Raw genomic sequence first — 12,473 nt, 5'->3', positions numbered from 1 at the left:
ATCAGGAGTGATCCATGAATGCAAAGCCAGGTGAGACAGAGAGACAGAGAGAGACACGTCAGGATCAGATACTGAGAAGAGAGAGAGAGACATCAGGATCAGATACTGAGAAAACAGAGTGTTTGGTGTAGAAGGCTGTGGAGGAGTGGGTACAGCATGTAATGTACTTGTCTTCCATAGGGGCAATGACCTAGATTCGATTCCTGGCAGGACATAAGGACCTGAGGCCTAATATGAATGATCCTGAGCTCACAGCCAGGAGTAAGCCCTTAGCACACCTAGGTGTGGCAAAATAAATCCTGAAGGATGATAACCTCAGGAATGGGAGAGGATAAAATATCCAGCTGTCGGGGCTGGAGTGATAGTACAGAATTAGAGCGCTTGTCTTGCACTTAGCTGACCCTAGTTGGTTTGACTGTTAGTATCCCACATGGTCCCGCCCAAAGTGATTCCGGGGGTGCCAGAGCCAGGAGTAACCCGTGCACACTGATTGCTGTAGTCACTTCCCACAAAAAATGACCCCAAAATACCATCCGAACTGTAGAGGGATGTAAAGTCCGTTATCTTCGGAAGATAAGGATGTTCTCAGGAACCTAGAGGAAGCTAAGTGCTATCTTGAGACTATCTAAACGAGTGCGGGAAACCCATAAGGATACGGAGCATAAGAGCACTGCTAGAAAGGGACGGGGGCGAGACTAAATTCGTGTGGAGCAGGGATGAAGATGGCTGGATTAGTAGAGGAATACTGATATACGGGTGCACCAATCAGACAAAGGCCGCCACCATTCCCGGAAGCGTGCTGATCACCTTGCTCCCTCGGCTCCGCCCAACACGCCTCCTGCTGGCCTGAGCCAATGAGCGCTCACGTCGGCAGGGACGCGCGGTGACGGCTTCTACGTCTGCTTTATCAAGCGTCTTCCCGCGCGCGAGACGCCCCACTCTTTCTGCTTCTCGGCCGCGTGTGTCTTTGCAGCATCTTCCGTTCTGCATTTCCAGGTAAGCCAGCTGCTGGTGTCCTACCAGGCCAGCGGCCCTCCTCGCCTCCCTGATGGGCGGCAGAGTTTGCTTCCCAAGTAGCGGATTCTGACTTGTAGGCTTTGGGCTTCTCCGAGGCGGGCCGGTCGCACACTTGGAGGCGAAACATTCCCTTTGGGGGAAGGCTGCCTGGTGCTCTGTTCGACTGCGAGGACCGCTGGGAGGGGCAGGCGGCGTCGGTGGCGACCTTACCCACAGCCAAGACTGAAGGGCCACCCTTCCCCCCCTTCCCCACGTGACCGCCGCCATCTTACTCTGCGGGCACCGCGGAAACGCAAAGGTTTTCTGGGCCTGCGCAATGGTAGAAAATGACGGGTGTGGCGGTAGTGATGTTGTGAGCATGCGCTAAAGCGCCCCCCATGGCTACCGCGTGGAGCTGTCCCTGCAGACTCCTTTTTTGCCCGCTTGCTCGGCCTCCTTAGTTCGGTTTTTGTGTCTCGTGTGTTTTCGTCCCTCCCCCGTTGCCTAATTTTTTTGTGGGCCGTCGCTTATTTTCTTTTCACCTACCGCTATCCCCCACCCTCATTCATACTCTATCCCTAGGACTTGAAGTCACCGCCATGTCCTCTGAAGAAGGGAAGCTCTTCGTGGGAGGGCTCAACTTTAACACCGATGAGCAAGCGCTGGAAGACCATTTCAGCAGCTTTGGACCCATCTCTGAGGGTAAGATCTGGGAAAGGGTGATGCCTGATACTCCCAACAATTTTGAGAAAGATCGGGATGTCCCACCCGACTCCATCCTTTTGTTCCCAAGTCGAAATCATAAACTTGGGCACAGCAGAATGACTTAACCTTTATTGTCATGAATGATGGAGAGTTCCATTTTCTACTGACAAACCCTCCTAGCACTCACCTTCTCGTTCCCCAGTGGTCGTAGTCAAGGACCGGGAGACTCAGCGTTCCCGGGGTTTTGGCTTTATCACCTTCACCAATCCCGAACATGCCTCAGATGCTATGCGTGCCATGAATGGAGAGGTGAGGCTTCCTACCTGCATAGGGGCCCTTGACCGCACCTGTCACTGCCACCATTATTTTTCCCTATGCCTGCTAGGGCCAACGTGGCCACCAGCCCCACAGTGCCCACTCACAGGAGCGTGACTGCCTTCTGTTCTAGGGGGTGGAGGGCAGCGGCAGACAGAGCCGGGCTGTCTGGGAGGCGACGACTGGTCCTGCATGAGGCCGAGAAGCCACCTGTGGATGGTTGACCTGCCCTGGGCTTAGGTAGTAGAGTCTGCAGACCTGTGGGCCTGGCCCGGAGAGGACCTCGTGAGTCTTCTGGGATGGACTCTGAAGCCTCAAACCAAGAGAGGTGTCTAGCCCTAATAGTCGGGCAGCTTTAGAGGAGTGGGGAGGAGAACTCAGCCTGAGTTCAGTCAAGATGTAAGTAGTGGCAGGGGAAACACGGTGGAATCAGGTCACTGTGGGAATACAAAGCTCTCAAAGGAGCTTGCTCTGGAACGGCACCCAGAAATTGGTGCCCACAGAAGTTTCTGGACCCTTTTGCCCACTGCCCTGCCCATTCTTTTCTTACCACTACTGTACCTCAACACCAGTACTTACTTGTTTCTTCACACCTAGTCTCTGGATGGTCGCCAGATTCGTGTGGACCACGCAGGCAAGTCTGCCAGGGGAACCCGAGGGGGTGCCTTTGGGGCCCATGGGCGTGGTCGCAGCTACTCCAGAGGTAAGTAGAGTATGGTAAGTTGAATCATGAGGTACAAAAGAGACCTGCCTGATAATTGTATTTCTAGATAACTCATTTAACTATCTGCTATAGGTGGTGGGGACCAGAGCTACGGGAGTGGCAGGTACGACAGTCGTCCCGGAGGATATGGCTATGGCTATGGAAGGTCCAGAGACTATGGTGGCAGGTGGGTAGCAAAGAGGTTGAGGTACTTAGGCTTCCTTCTTTGAAGTCTTAATTTTTTGCATCTTCATGTTTATCTGGCTGTTAATTATGTATGCCTTTTTGTTTGTTTTATGGGGGTCACACTCAGTAATGCCTGGTTATTCCTGGCTCTGCACTTAGAGATTATTCTCTTGGCACTTTTCAGGGGACTGTATGAGGTGCTCGGGATTGAACCGTGGGTCAGGCGCATTCAAGGCAAATCCTATATATATATACACACACACACACACACACACACACCTGCTATATTATCTGGCCTCTTGTGTGCTATTTTGGGATTGTACTGAAACTCAGTTTTTAGTTATATACATTTAATCTTCAGATCACGTAGTTGCTGCATACAGTAGAGTCTGCATGTGTGCTTTGTACTGTTTATTTTTCTAATTTCTATTATAATACCATGATTTACCAAGATCATGATACTTTCAGTGACATGTTTAACACGGTTGACCTATGATGTGTGTAAATTGGTTTATGTACACTCATACTAAGCCTGACATATCTTTTGAAAGTTTACATTGTGTTTACAAACCGACATAGGCAATGTAAATAAGATTTTCAATGTGGGGCTGGAGCAATAGCGCAGCAGTAGCGCATTTGTCTTGCACCCGGCTGCCCCAGGATGGACCTGGGTTCCATCCCCGGCATCCCATATGATCTCAGAATCCAGGAGCGATTTCTAAGCGCATAGCCAGGAGTAACCCCTGAGTGTCACAAAGTGTGGCCTAAAAGCAAAAAAAAATGATTTTTAATGTTGGGGGATGGGAAGGGTTATGTAACACAGTTTTTTCCCCCAGAAGCCAGGGTGGTTATGACCGCTACTCAGGAGGAAATTACAGAGACAATTATGACAACTGAGATGAAGCATACACACCTAAGGTAGGTGAGACGTGATTGCAGATAATGAGCAGATCTGTCCCTGGTCTTGTCAGGTTCTCCCATTCTTTACTCCTACTTGAATATACCTGGTCTGCCTGCTTGCTATCGTCATTCCTATACCTCTCTTCCAGTTGCCTATCTGCTAGGCAGCCTTGGGAGGAGTAACGAAGGGTGGGGTGTGTGGAAACCAATCTTTGCTGTAATCTTTACTTACTTATGGAGGAGGTGAAGGGGTGCCCCTGTTGCTCAGTTCTCAGCATCTGTCAACCCTGGGTGGTAAGCATGTTAATCTTTTCCGTCCCAACATCACAATTGTTCTGTTTCTTACTGTTCTCAGATACACAAGGAATAAAACTTCTGATCCAGGACCATCCTCTCAAATGGCTGTATTTATAAAGATTTTTGGAGCTGCACTGAAACAACTGTTTTAGTATGTCAACTTACATTTTTGAATTGAGCTCCCAAGGTAGCTTGTTAAAGACCTTTTACTTATGGAAAGCTCCACATTTTTAAACAATTTCTCCCATTGCAGACTTAAAAATTTTGGGACATTTTAAGAGTCTGGGTAATTTTTCTTTTTGCTGGCTTGGACTCAGGATTATCAGTTCTGGCCAAAAATTGGCCAGATAATTTTTAACAATAAGGTGCATTTACAGACTTTTATAAAACTTACACATGATCCTTAAACTAAGGAAGCAATTTCCAAATGTAACTGCAAGAAGTCTCCATCAAGAACAATTACTTGAGGCTTATTTTCTCAAGCTCACCACCCAGATTATATAGAAAAGTTTCTTAAAAATATTTGTGAATGTCATTTTTTAAATACTGGAAGAAAAATATTCTGTTGTGTTCATGTAGCCCTTAAGGTGTCCTTTGAAGAGTTGATTAAAAAGTTGAAACTTGAAAATAAATCACAATCTGTAGTGCTTTTCTTAACCTAGTTTGTGAACCAAAATAGACCCAGGAAGAGGAAGGCTTTCAGAAAAGTTTCTTAGTAGGTTGGTGGACATGGGCTGTGCAAAGTTTGGGTTGGTTTCAGTGGGACTACATGAGGCCTGAGAGGGTAGAATAGGGTAAATTAAGGTCAAAGCCCCTATGACAGAAGTGCAGTTTCCTGGGACCAGAGCAGTGATGCAATCGGTAAGGCATCTGCCTTGTATGTGCTAGCATAGGACAAACAGTGGTTTGATCCCCCCGGTGTCCTATATAGTCCCCCAAGCCAGGAGTGATTTCTGAGCACATAACAAGGAGTAACCCATGAGTGTCAATGGGTGTGGCCCAAAAACAAAAAAAGAAATGCAGTTTCCTGAGTGCATTGTCTTGATCAGTATCAGCATGTGGTTCAGACTGTTAGATGTTTGAATTTCCCTGGCTAAGGTATGCTTGAGTATTATCAGGTGGAGACCTTATAGAATGTAAACCTCTGGTGGGCAATAAAGCCTATTGTCATAAATAGCAATTTGGGGGGTTTGGGGAGATAGCGTGGAGGTAAGGCGTTTGCCTTGCATGCAGAAGGACAATGGTTCAAATTGTGGCATCCCATGTGGTCCCCCAAGCCTGCCAGGAGCAATTTCTGAGCATAGAGCCAGGAGGAACCCCTGAGCACTGCTGAATATGACCCCCAAAAATAGCAATTCTGATTCCTTAACCTAAAGTGTTTGAGGAGAGTACTAAATAAACTTACCTGTTAAGAAATGAGGTAGAGGGGCCCGAGAGATAGCATGGAGGTAAGGCGTTTGCCTTTCATGCAGGAGGTCATCGGTTCGAATCCCGGCACCCCATATGGTCCCCTGTGCCTGCCAGGAGCAATTTGTGAGCCTGGAGCCAGGAATAACCCCTGAGCACTGCTGGGTGTGACCCAAAAACCACACACACACACACACAAAAGAAATGAGGTAGAAATCTGATTTCAAAACAGTTCTGAGAGCATAGTCTCTCTGGATTCAGATTCCAGGATTTGTATCCTAATTATTGCTTCCCACCCACTCAACCATGCTAGAATCATTTAACATGTTTCAGCCTTAGTGTTTTGGGGACTGCTTGGGGCTAACTTTCTGGCTCTACTAAACAGTCCTGGCAGGGCTCCAGACCATATGGAGTACTAGGAATTGAACCTAGGTCAAGAATGTGCAAGGCAAGCCTTTACAGTTTTTTCTGCTGCATTTTACTCACTATTGTTTTTGCAGGGGATCCACACACCCTAGGGTATGCAAGTACCCTAGGTCTGCCTTTCACATTTCTTTTTTGAGGCTCTATCTAGCAATGCTGATATTTTAGTCCTGGCTCTGCTCAGAGATTACTACTGGTTGACTTAATGGGTTTCTGGGGTGCCAGGGATTGAATCCCTCAGATGTGTGCAAAGCAAATGGCCTACTTGCTATACTTGAAGCCCACCTTTCACATTTTCTGTGGGAGCTAAGTATATTATTGAACCTCAGAAGAGTTGGTAAGGTCTGCCATCACAGGCATTCGAGGTGCCTAGGTGCTAATCTTTCTGGTGCTTGCATTGGTGTCTTGTAGGTTCTCTTCCTTCCAGTATCTTTGGCTTCTATCTGGATGGGTGGCCTTATGAGTTCTTGGACATCCTGAATAAACTTGTGGGACTATAGTCATAGGCTTAATGGGAATCTTCAGAATTCCTGTGTTAGAACAGCCCTTCTCTATGATCGTTGGAAATTCCTAATGTCACCATGGAACAGGTGTCCTGATAGGCAAAGGAAGCCTGCTTCATTTTGCCATTACAATGGACACAGGGTGGTGTTTTGTTCTCTTGAAAGAATGTCCTTACTACAGCCCCTGGCACCCTGGTCTCAGACTTGCTAAATTTGTGTGAACTTTGCTTAGAGAATCTACCCAGGTCCCAAATAATAATAAGGCCTTTGCCTTGCATGTGGCCAGTGGATTTGATTTTCAGGGCTCCATATAGTTCACAAGCACACAAGTATAAAGCCATAAATATCTTGGGCATTGCTAGGTGTGACCCCCCACAAAAAAAATCACCCAGTCTGGTACTGTTCACAGCAATCTACTGACAGCATAGTCCTGGGATTGTGAGTTTGCAATATTGGTGTCCTGCCTCCTGGATTTTCAGGGGTGTGTGTGGGGTGGTATTTGGGGATACCTAATGGTGCTAAGATCTTGGGTGACTGAATTGGGCTCACTGCCTCCTGGATAGGTACTAAGGATCCTTCCAACCAAAACATCCCTTTGCTTTGGCAGGTGGGTGGAGATTAAGGGACTTCACAGACCTGTCTTGTCTACTGAGGCCCAGGTAAAGGCATGATGGCTACCAGGTTGATGCTTGATCTAAGGGCATTTTGTACTGAACTTAATCAGTTTCATTAGTGGAAGCTAGAAAGAAGACGGTATTTAGGATAGATACTTCCAATAACTGTCCCTCAAGGAGTAAAATGTCATCTTCAGTTGGGATGAAGGAGCACTTGGCCTCGATATTTGAAGCACTGGGTTTTGTCATGGACATAAAGGAAACCCCAAATCAATAGTCTAACCAATAAGTCATAGAAATAGTATTAATGCTGAGGGGGTTGCCTTGTATGCAGTTGCATTAGGTTGAATTCCCTCTACACCACCAGAAGCTTTTCCTCAAAAAAAGACTTAAACCTTTCCCACAGTAAAAGCTCAAAAGCATTTTCCATGTTAAAGGGTCTTAAGACCTTAAGTGAAGGTGCAATAGCTTTGTACATCAAAACTAAACAGTATTGTAGCCATGTTATGTAACCCACAACAAATTTTGGCTTTGAGCCACATCCAGAACTACTAAGGGATCACTCTTGGCAAGACTCTGGAGACCATATGGGGTGCAGAGGATTAAACCCAGGTATGCTAATATTGCAAGACAAGAACCTTATCTTCTGTGCTATCTGGCCCTAAAAAAAGTTAAGGAAAAAATATGAAAATGGGACCAGAGTGATAGCACAGCAGTAACATTTTGCCTTGCATGTGGCAGATTCGGGACCAACCCAGGTTCAATCCCCAGCATCCCATATCTCATGGTCCCCTGAGCCTATCAGAAGCAATTTCTGAGTGCAGAGCCAGGAGGAACCCCTGACGTTGCCGGATGTGACACACACACAAAAAAAAACAAAAAACAAAAATAAGGTTAGTGATGTGGAACATTTTTTTCATGTATCATTTGGCCATTTGTATTTTTTGAAGAATTGTCTGTTCATTTCTTCTCCCCATTTTTTGATGGGGTTAGATTTTTTTCTTGTTATTTTTTTGTCATTGTACTATCTTAGATCTTAGTTCCTAATCTAATGGATTTGGGGTGAATAGTTTCTCCCATTCTGTAGGTGGCCTTTGTATCCTACTCATATTTCCTTTGAGGTGCAGAAGCTTCTCAGCTTAATACAGTCCCATCTGTTTATCTCCACTTCCATTTTTTTGGAAAGTGCTGTTTCCTCCTTAAAGATGCCTTTGGTCTCAATGTCATGGAATGTTTTACCTATATGCTCTTCTATATACCTTATGTGGTTCCGGATCTGATATCAAGATCTTTAATCCTTTTGCATTTAACCTTTGTGCATGGTGTTAGAAGTCTGAGTTTGGGGCCGGAGAGATAGCATGGAGGTAAGGTGTTTGCCTTTCATGCAGGAGGTCATTGGTTCGAATCCCAGCATCCCATATGGTCCCCTGTGCCTGCCAGGAGCAATTTCTGAGCCTAGAGCCAGGAATAACCCCTGAGCACTGCCAGGTGTGACCCAAAAACCACAAAAAAAAAAAGAAGTCTGAGTTTGCTTTTTTGCATGTGGCTGACCAGTTGTCCCAGCACTACTTTTTGAAGGGGCTTTCCTTGCTCCTTAATCAAAGATTAATTGATTGTATGTCTGGGCAACAGTGATTTCTGAGCACAGAGGTAGGAATAACCCATGAGAGCTGCCAGTGTGGCCCAAAAACCAAAGAAACTTCAGATTTAGGGAATAGATCCTTAGGCTGAGCACGTGCTCGGTGCTATTGAGGGCCCTTGTTAAGGCCCTGCACCTCGTGGGTCCCTGAACACTAATGCTAAAAATAGGCAGTCAAGTGTGTCCCCCCAAAGTAATCTCATTTCAATGTGAACTTGAGACCAGGGATCATCATCAGCTATAATATTGTGGAGCAAAATTATCCCCATAAGAGGGTCTAGAGTTAAGGTTGTCCTGCTCCCTGCCTGTTAAATCTCCAAAACTACATGATCCCCTGAGTACTCTACCAACATAGTGGGGTGTATACCTCAGTTTTGTTTGGTGGGACCTAGGGTCCCTGCCCCATAACAGAAATCCTCCTGGGGAGCACTGGAGCAATAGTACAGCAGGTAGGGCATTTGCCTCGCACACAGCCAACTGATCACCAGCATCTCATATGGTCTCCTGTGCCTGCCAGGAGTGATTTCTGTGTGCAGAGCCAGGAGTAACCCTTGCACGCCACCAGGTGTGGCCCAGACGCACACACACAAAAAAACCTCCCAGACCTGAATTTCTCTGCTGACCTCAGAAGATGGTTTGTGTAACTCCAGTGGAGGGACAGAGGGTGTGTGTGTCTCACCAGGTGGTGCTCAGGGAGGAGAGAGGGTGTGTGTCACCAGGTGGTGCTTAGGGCTTGTGTGCATTCGTGTGTGTCACTGAGTAGTGCTCAGGACTACTCCTGGCTTTTCAATCAGGAATTGCTTCTGAACTTAGGATCTTAGAAGGTTCTCTGTGGAGCTCAAATCTTGGTCAGCTGCTTGAAAAGCAAATTCCCTACCTGCTCTCTGTACTCTCTCCAGCCCTTCCTGTCATTTATTTTGCTCTAAGGAAAGAGGTGTAAGATTCAGAGTTGATTTTCTCAGGTACTCTCTTTTGGTTTTTTGTTTTTTTGTTTTTTTGTTTTTTTGGGTTTTTTTTTTTTTTGGTTTTTGGGCCACACCCAGCGGTGCTCAGGGGTTACTCCTGGCTGTCTGCTCAGAAATAGCTCCTGGCAGGCACGGGGGACCATATGGGACACCGGGATTTGAACCAACCACCTTTGGTCCTGGATCGGCTGCTTGCAAGGAAAACGTCGCTGTGCTCTCTCTCCGGGCCCATGATTTTCTCAGGTACTCTTAATTACCAATCAATACATTTTTCAGACAAATCTAAGTCCTGCAAAAGCCAGAACCCACACATACCTCAGGGAAAAAAATCTTTCTTTTTTTTAAATCACATTTTCAAGCCCCAAATCTTGCTATGACAAATACCAATAAAGCTTAAATTTTTGTTGGTTTTGAACCACACCAGATGGTGCTCAGAACTGGTTCTGTGCTTGTCTGGTTCTGTCCTTAGGAGTCACTTCTGATAGTATTTGAGACCATATGGGATGCCAAGGATCAAACCTGGGCTAACCAGGTGCAAGATCCTGCTTCCTGCTTAATTTCTATGCCTCAGATTCAACAGGCTGAGCACTTGCTTTTCATTCAGGTCTCTCAGGATCGATCCTGACACCGCATTGTTCTCGCAAGTAGCCCTCCCCAAAAGAAAAGTACCATAAACCAGAGTACCTAGGACTATTAAATGTGACATCTTTAGAACAATACATCCTATCATTCCGAATTTCATGGTACAGTCAGTTTTTTAAAATAAGTTGCAAGAGGAGAAGAATGTCTGACATTGAAGTAGACCTGGAGTAGGGAGTGGAAGGGGAAACTACGAACATTAGTGGCAGGAAATGAGCACTGGTGAAGGGATGGGTTTGGAATATCATATGACTAAAACTCAGTCATGAACAATTTTGTAACTATGTCATGTGACTAAATTAAAATTTTTATTGAGGGATTGGAGCAATAGCACAGTGGTGGGGCATTTGGCTTGCATGTGGCTGACCTGGGATGGACCCTGGTTTGTACCTGGCATCCCATATGTTCCCTCAAGCCTGCCAGGAATAACCCCTGATTGCTGCCGAGTGTGACCAAAAATAAATAAATAAAAATTTGGGACGGTTGGTTTTAGGCTTTCGCCTTTTGCTACTGTGCTATCTATCCAGCCCTAAAATAATTTTTTTTTGTTTTTGGGTCACACCTGGCAGTGTTCAGGGGTTCCTCCTGGCTCTGTGCTCAGAATCGCTCCTGGCAGGTTCAGGGGACCATATGGGATGGCGGAATTTGAACCACCAACCTTCTGCATGCAAGGCAAACGCTTTTACCTCCATGCTATCTCTCTGGCCCCAAAATAAAATTTTTATTAAAGTAAGTTTCAGGAACTTGATTGATTGCAACAGCAGGTAAGTTGCCTTGTATGCAGCCAACCTAAATTCAATCCTTACCTTATATGACTCCCTGGCCCTGACAAATGATCTTTGAGCACTGTTTTTGTTTGTTTGTTTGTTTGTTTTGTTTTTTGGTTTTTGGGTCACACCCGGCAGCGCTCAGGGGTTACTCCTGACTCTACGCTCAGAAATCTCTCCTGGCTGGCTCTGGGACCATATGGGATGCTGGCATTCGAACCAATGAAGTTCTGCATGAAAGGCAAACACCTTACCTCCATGCTCTCTCCCCGACCCCTTGAGCACTGTTTTGGCTCAAAAACCAGATAAAATAAGTACTTAAGAGATGTAAAAATATATCAGATAACTAGCAGTAACTGCACCAAAACAAAATGTGCCGAAGCTACATTCTTCCATCTCACTACTTTGGGCTAACAAATAAGTACATGAATATCTACGCTAACAACTATCATGACAATCTTTTTTTTTTTTTTTTCAGTTTTTGGTTTTTGGTCACACCCGGCAGAGCTCAGGGGTTACTCCTGGCTCTATGCTCAGAAATCGCTCCTGGCAGCCACGGGGGATCATATGGGATGCCGGGATTCGAACCACCGCCCTTCTGCTTGCAAGGCAAATGCCTTACCTCCATGCTATCTCTCCAGACCCTGTATCATGACAACTTTTTGTATCATGACAATCTTTTTTTTTTTTTTTTTTGGTTTTTGGTCCAGACCCGGCGCTGCTCAGGGGTTACTCCTGGCTCTCTGCTCAGAAATAGCTCCTGGCAGGCACGGGGGACCATATGGGACACCGGGATTCGAACCAATCACCTTTGGTCCTGGATCGGCTGCTTGCAAGGCAGACGCCGCTGTGCTATCTCCCGGGCCCTATCATGACAATCTTAATGAGTAAGAGAAATGTCTGTCTCAAATACAGGCAAGGGTTGGGAAAGAGGGAGGAGACATTGGTGGTGGGGATGTTGCACTGGTGAAGGGGGGTGTTCTGTTTATGACTGAAACCCAACTATAATCATGCCTGTAATCATGGTGATTAAATAAAGATATTGTATATATATATATGTATGTATATACATATACATACATACATTTATATATAAATACATGAAAATCGCAGTGTCCTGTAGTAGACATCTGGGTTTGTTATGGAGATCTTAGATCTTAAGAGGGGAAGTGCCTACAGTGATTGCACAAGTTAAGACTTCAAAGTTAAAAAGCAATCTAGGGGCCGGGCGGTGGCGCTAAAGGTAAGGTGCCTGCCTTGCCTGCGCTAACCTTGGACGGACCGCGGTTCGATCCCCCGGTGTCCCATATGGTCCCCCAAGCCAGGAGCAAACTTCTGAGCACATAGCCAGGAGTAACCCCTGAGCGTTACCGGGTGTGGCCCAAAAACCAAAAAAAAAAAAAAGCAATCTAGC

The 12,473-nt window shown here is 46.1% G+C and overlaps 1 protein-coding gene across 4 annotated transcripts; it reads left to right on the top strand.

Moving 5' to 3' along the window:
* Positions 1–903: 903 nt before the first annotated feature.
* RBM3 (RNA binding motif protein 3) lies at positions 904–4,734 on the top strand. Of its 4 annotated transcripts, none has more exons than XM_049767371.1 (8): positions 915–996; positions 1,095–1,315; positions 1,579–1,698; positions 1,904–2,010; positions 2,614–2,719; positions 2,813–2,906; positions 3,742–3,823; positions 4,161–4,734. In XM_049767371.1, exons 3-7 carry the CDS (start codon positions 1,596–1,598, stop codon positions 3,800–3,802), a joined length of 471 nt encoding a protein of 156 aa, XP_049623328.1. In that variant the 5' UTR covers positions 915–996; positions 1,095–1,315; positions 1,579–1,595; the 3' UTR covers positions 3,803–3,823; positions 4,161–4,734. The 4 variants fall into 4 exon arrangements, with proteins under 4 accessions (XP_049623330.1, XP_049623328.1, XP_049623329.1 ...); XM_049767372.1 differs by having other exon boundaries at positions 1,095–1,336; XM_049767374.1 differs by having other exon boundaries at positions 942–996; positions 1,113–1,336.
* Positions 4,735–12,473: the final 7,739 nt, after the last annotated feature.

Source organism: Suncus etruscus, chromosome X (genome assembly GCF_024139225.1).
Source record: "Suncus etruscus isolate mSunEtr1 chromosome X, mSunEtr1.pri.cur, whole genome shotgun sequence".
Taxonomy (NCBI): domain Eukaryota; kingdom Metazoa; phylum Chordata; class Mammalia; order Eulipotyphla; family Soricidae; genus Suncus; species Suncus etruscus.
The sequence above is the reverse complement of the archived record's forward strand: the minus strand, read 5'-3'. Positions and strand labels throughout refer to the sequence as shown.

What these genes read in the sequence shown, in the direction of transcription:
- RBM3 (XM_049767373.1), top strand. Translation starts at nt 1,596, where the DNA reads ATGTCCTCTGAAGAAGGGAAGCTCTTCGTGGGAGGGCTCAACTTTAAC. An exon ending in CTTTGGACCCATCTCTGAGG is followed by an intron (nt 1,699 to 1,903) that starts GTAAGATCTGGG and finishes CTCGTTCCCCAG; the next exon opens with TGGTCGTAGTCAAGGACCGG. An exon ending in TGCGTGCCATGAATGGAGAG is followed by an intron (nt 2,011 to 2,613) that starts GTGAGGCTTCCT and finishes CTTCACACCTAG; the next exon opens with TCTCTGGATGGTCGCCAGAT.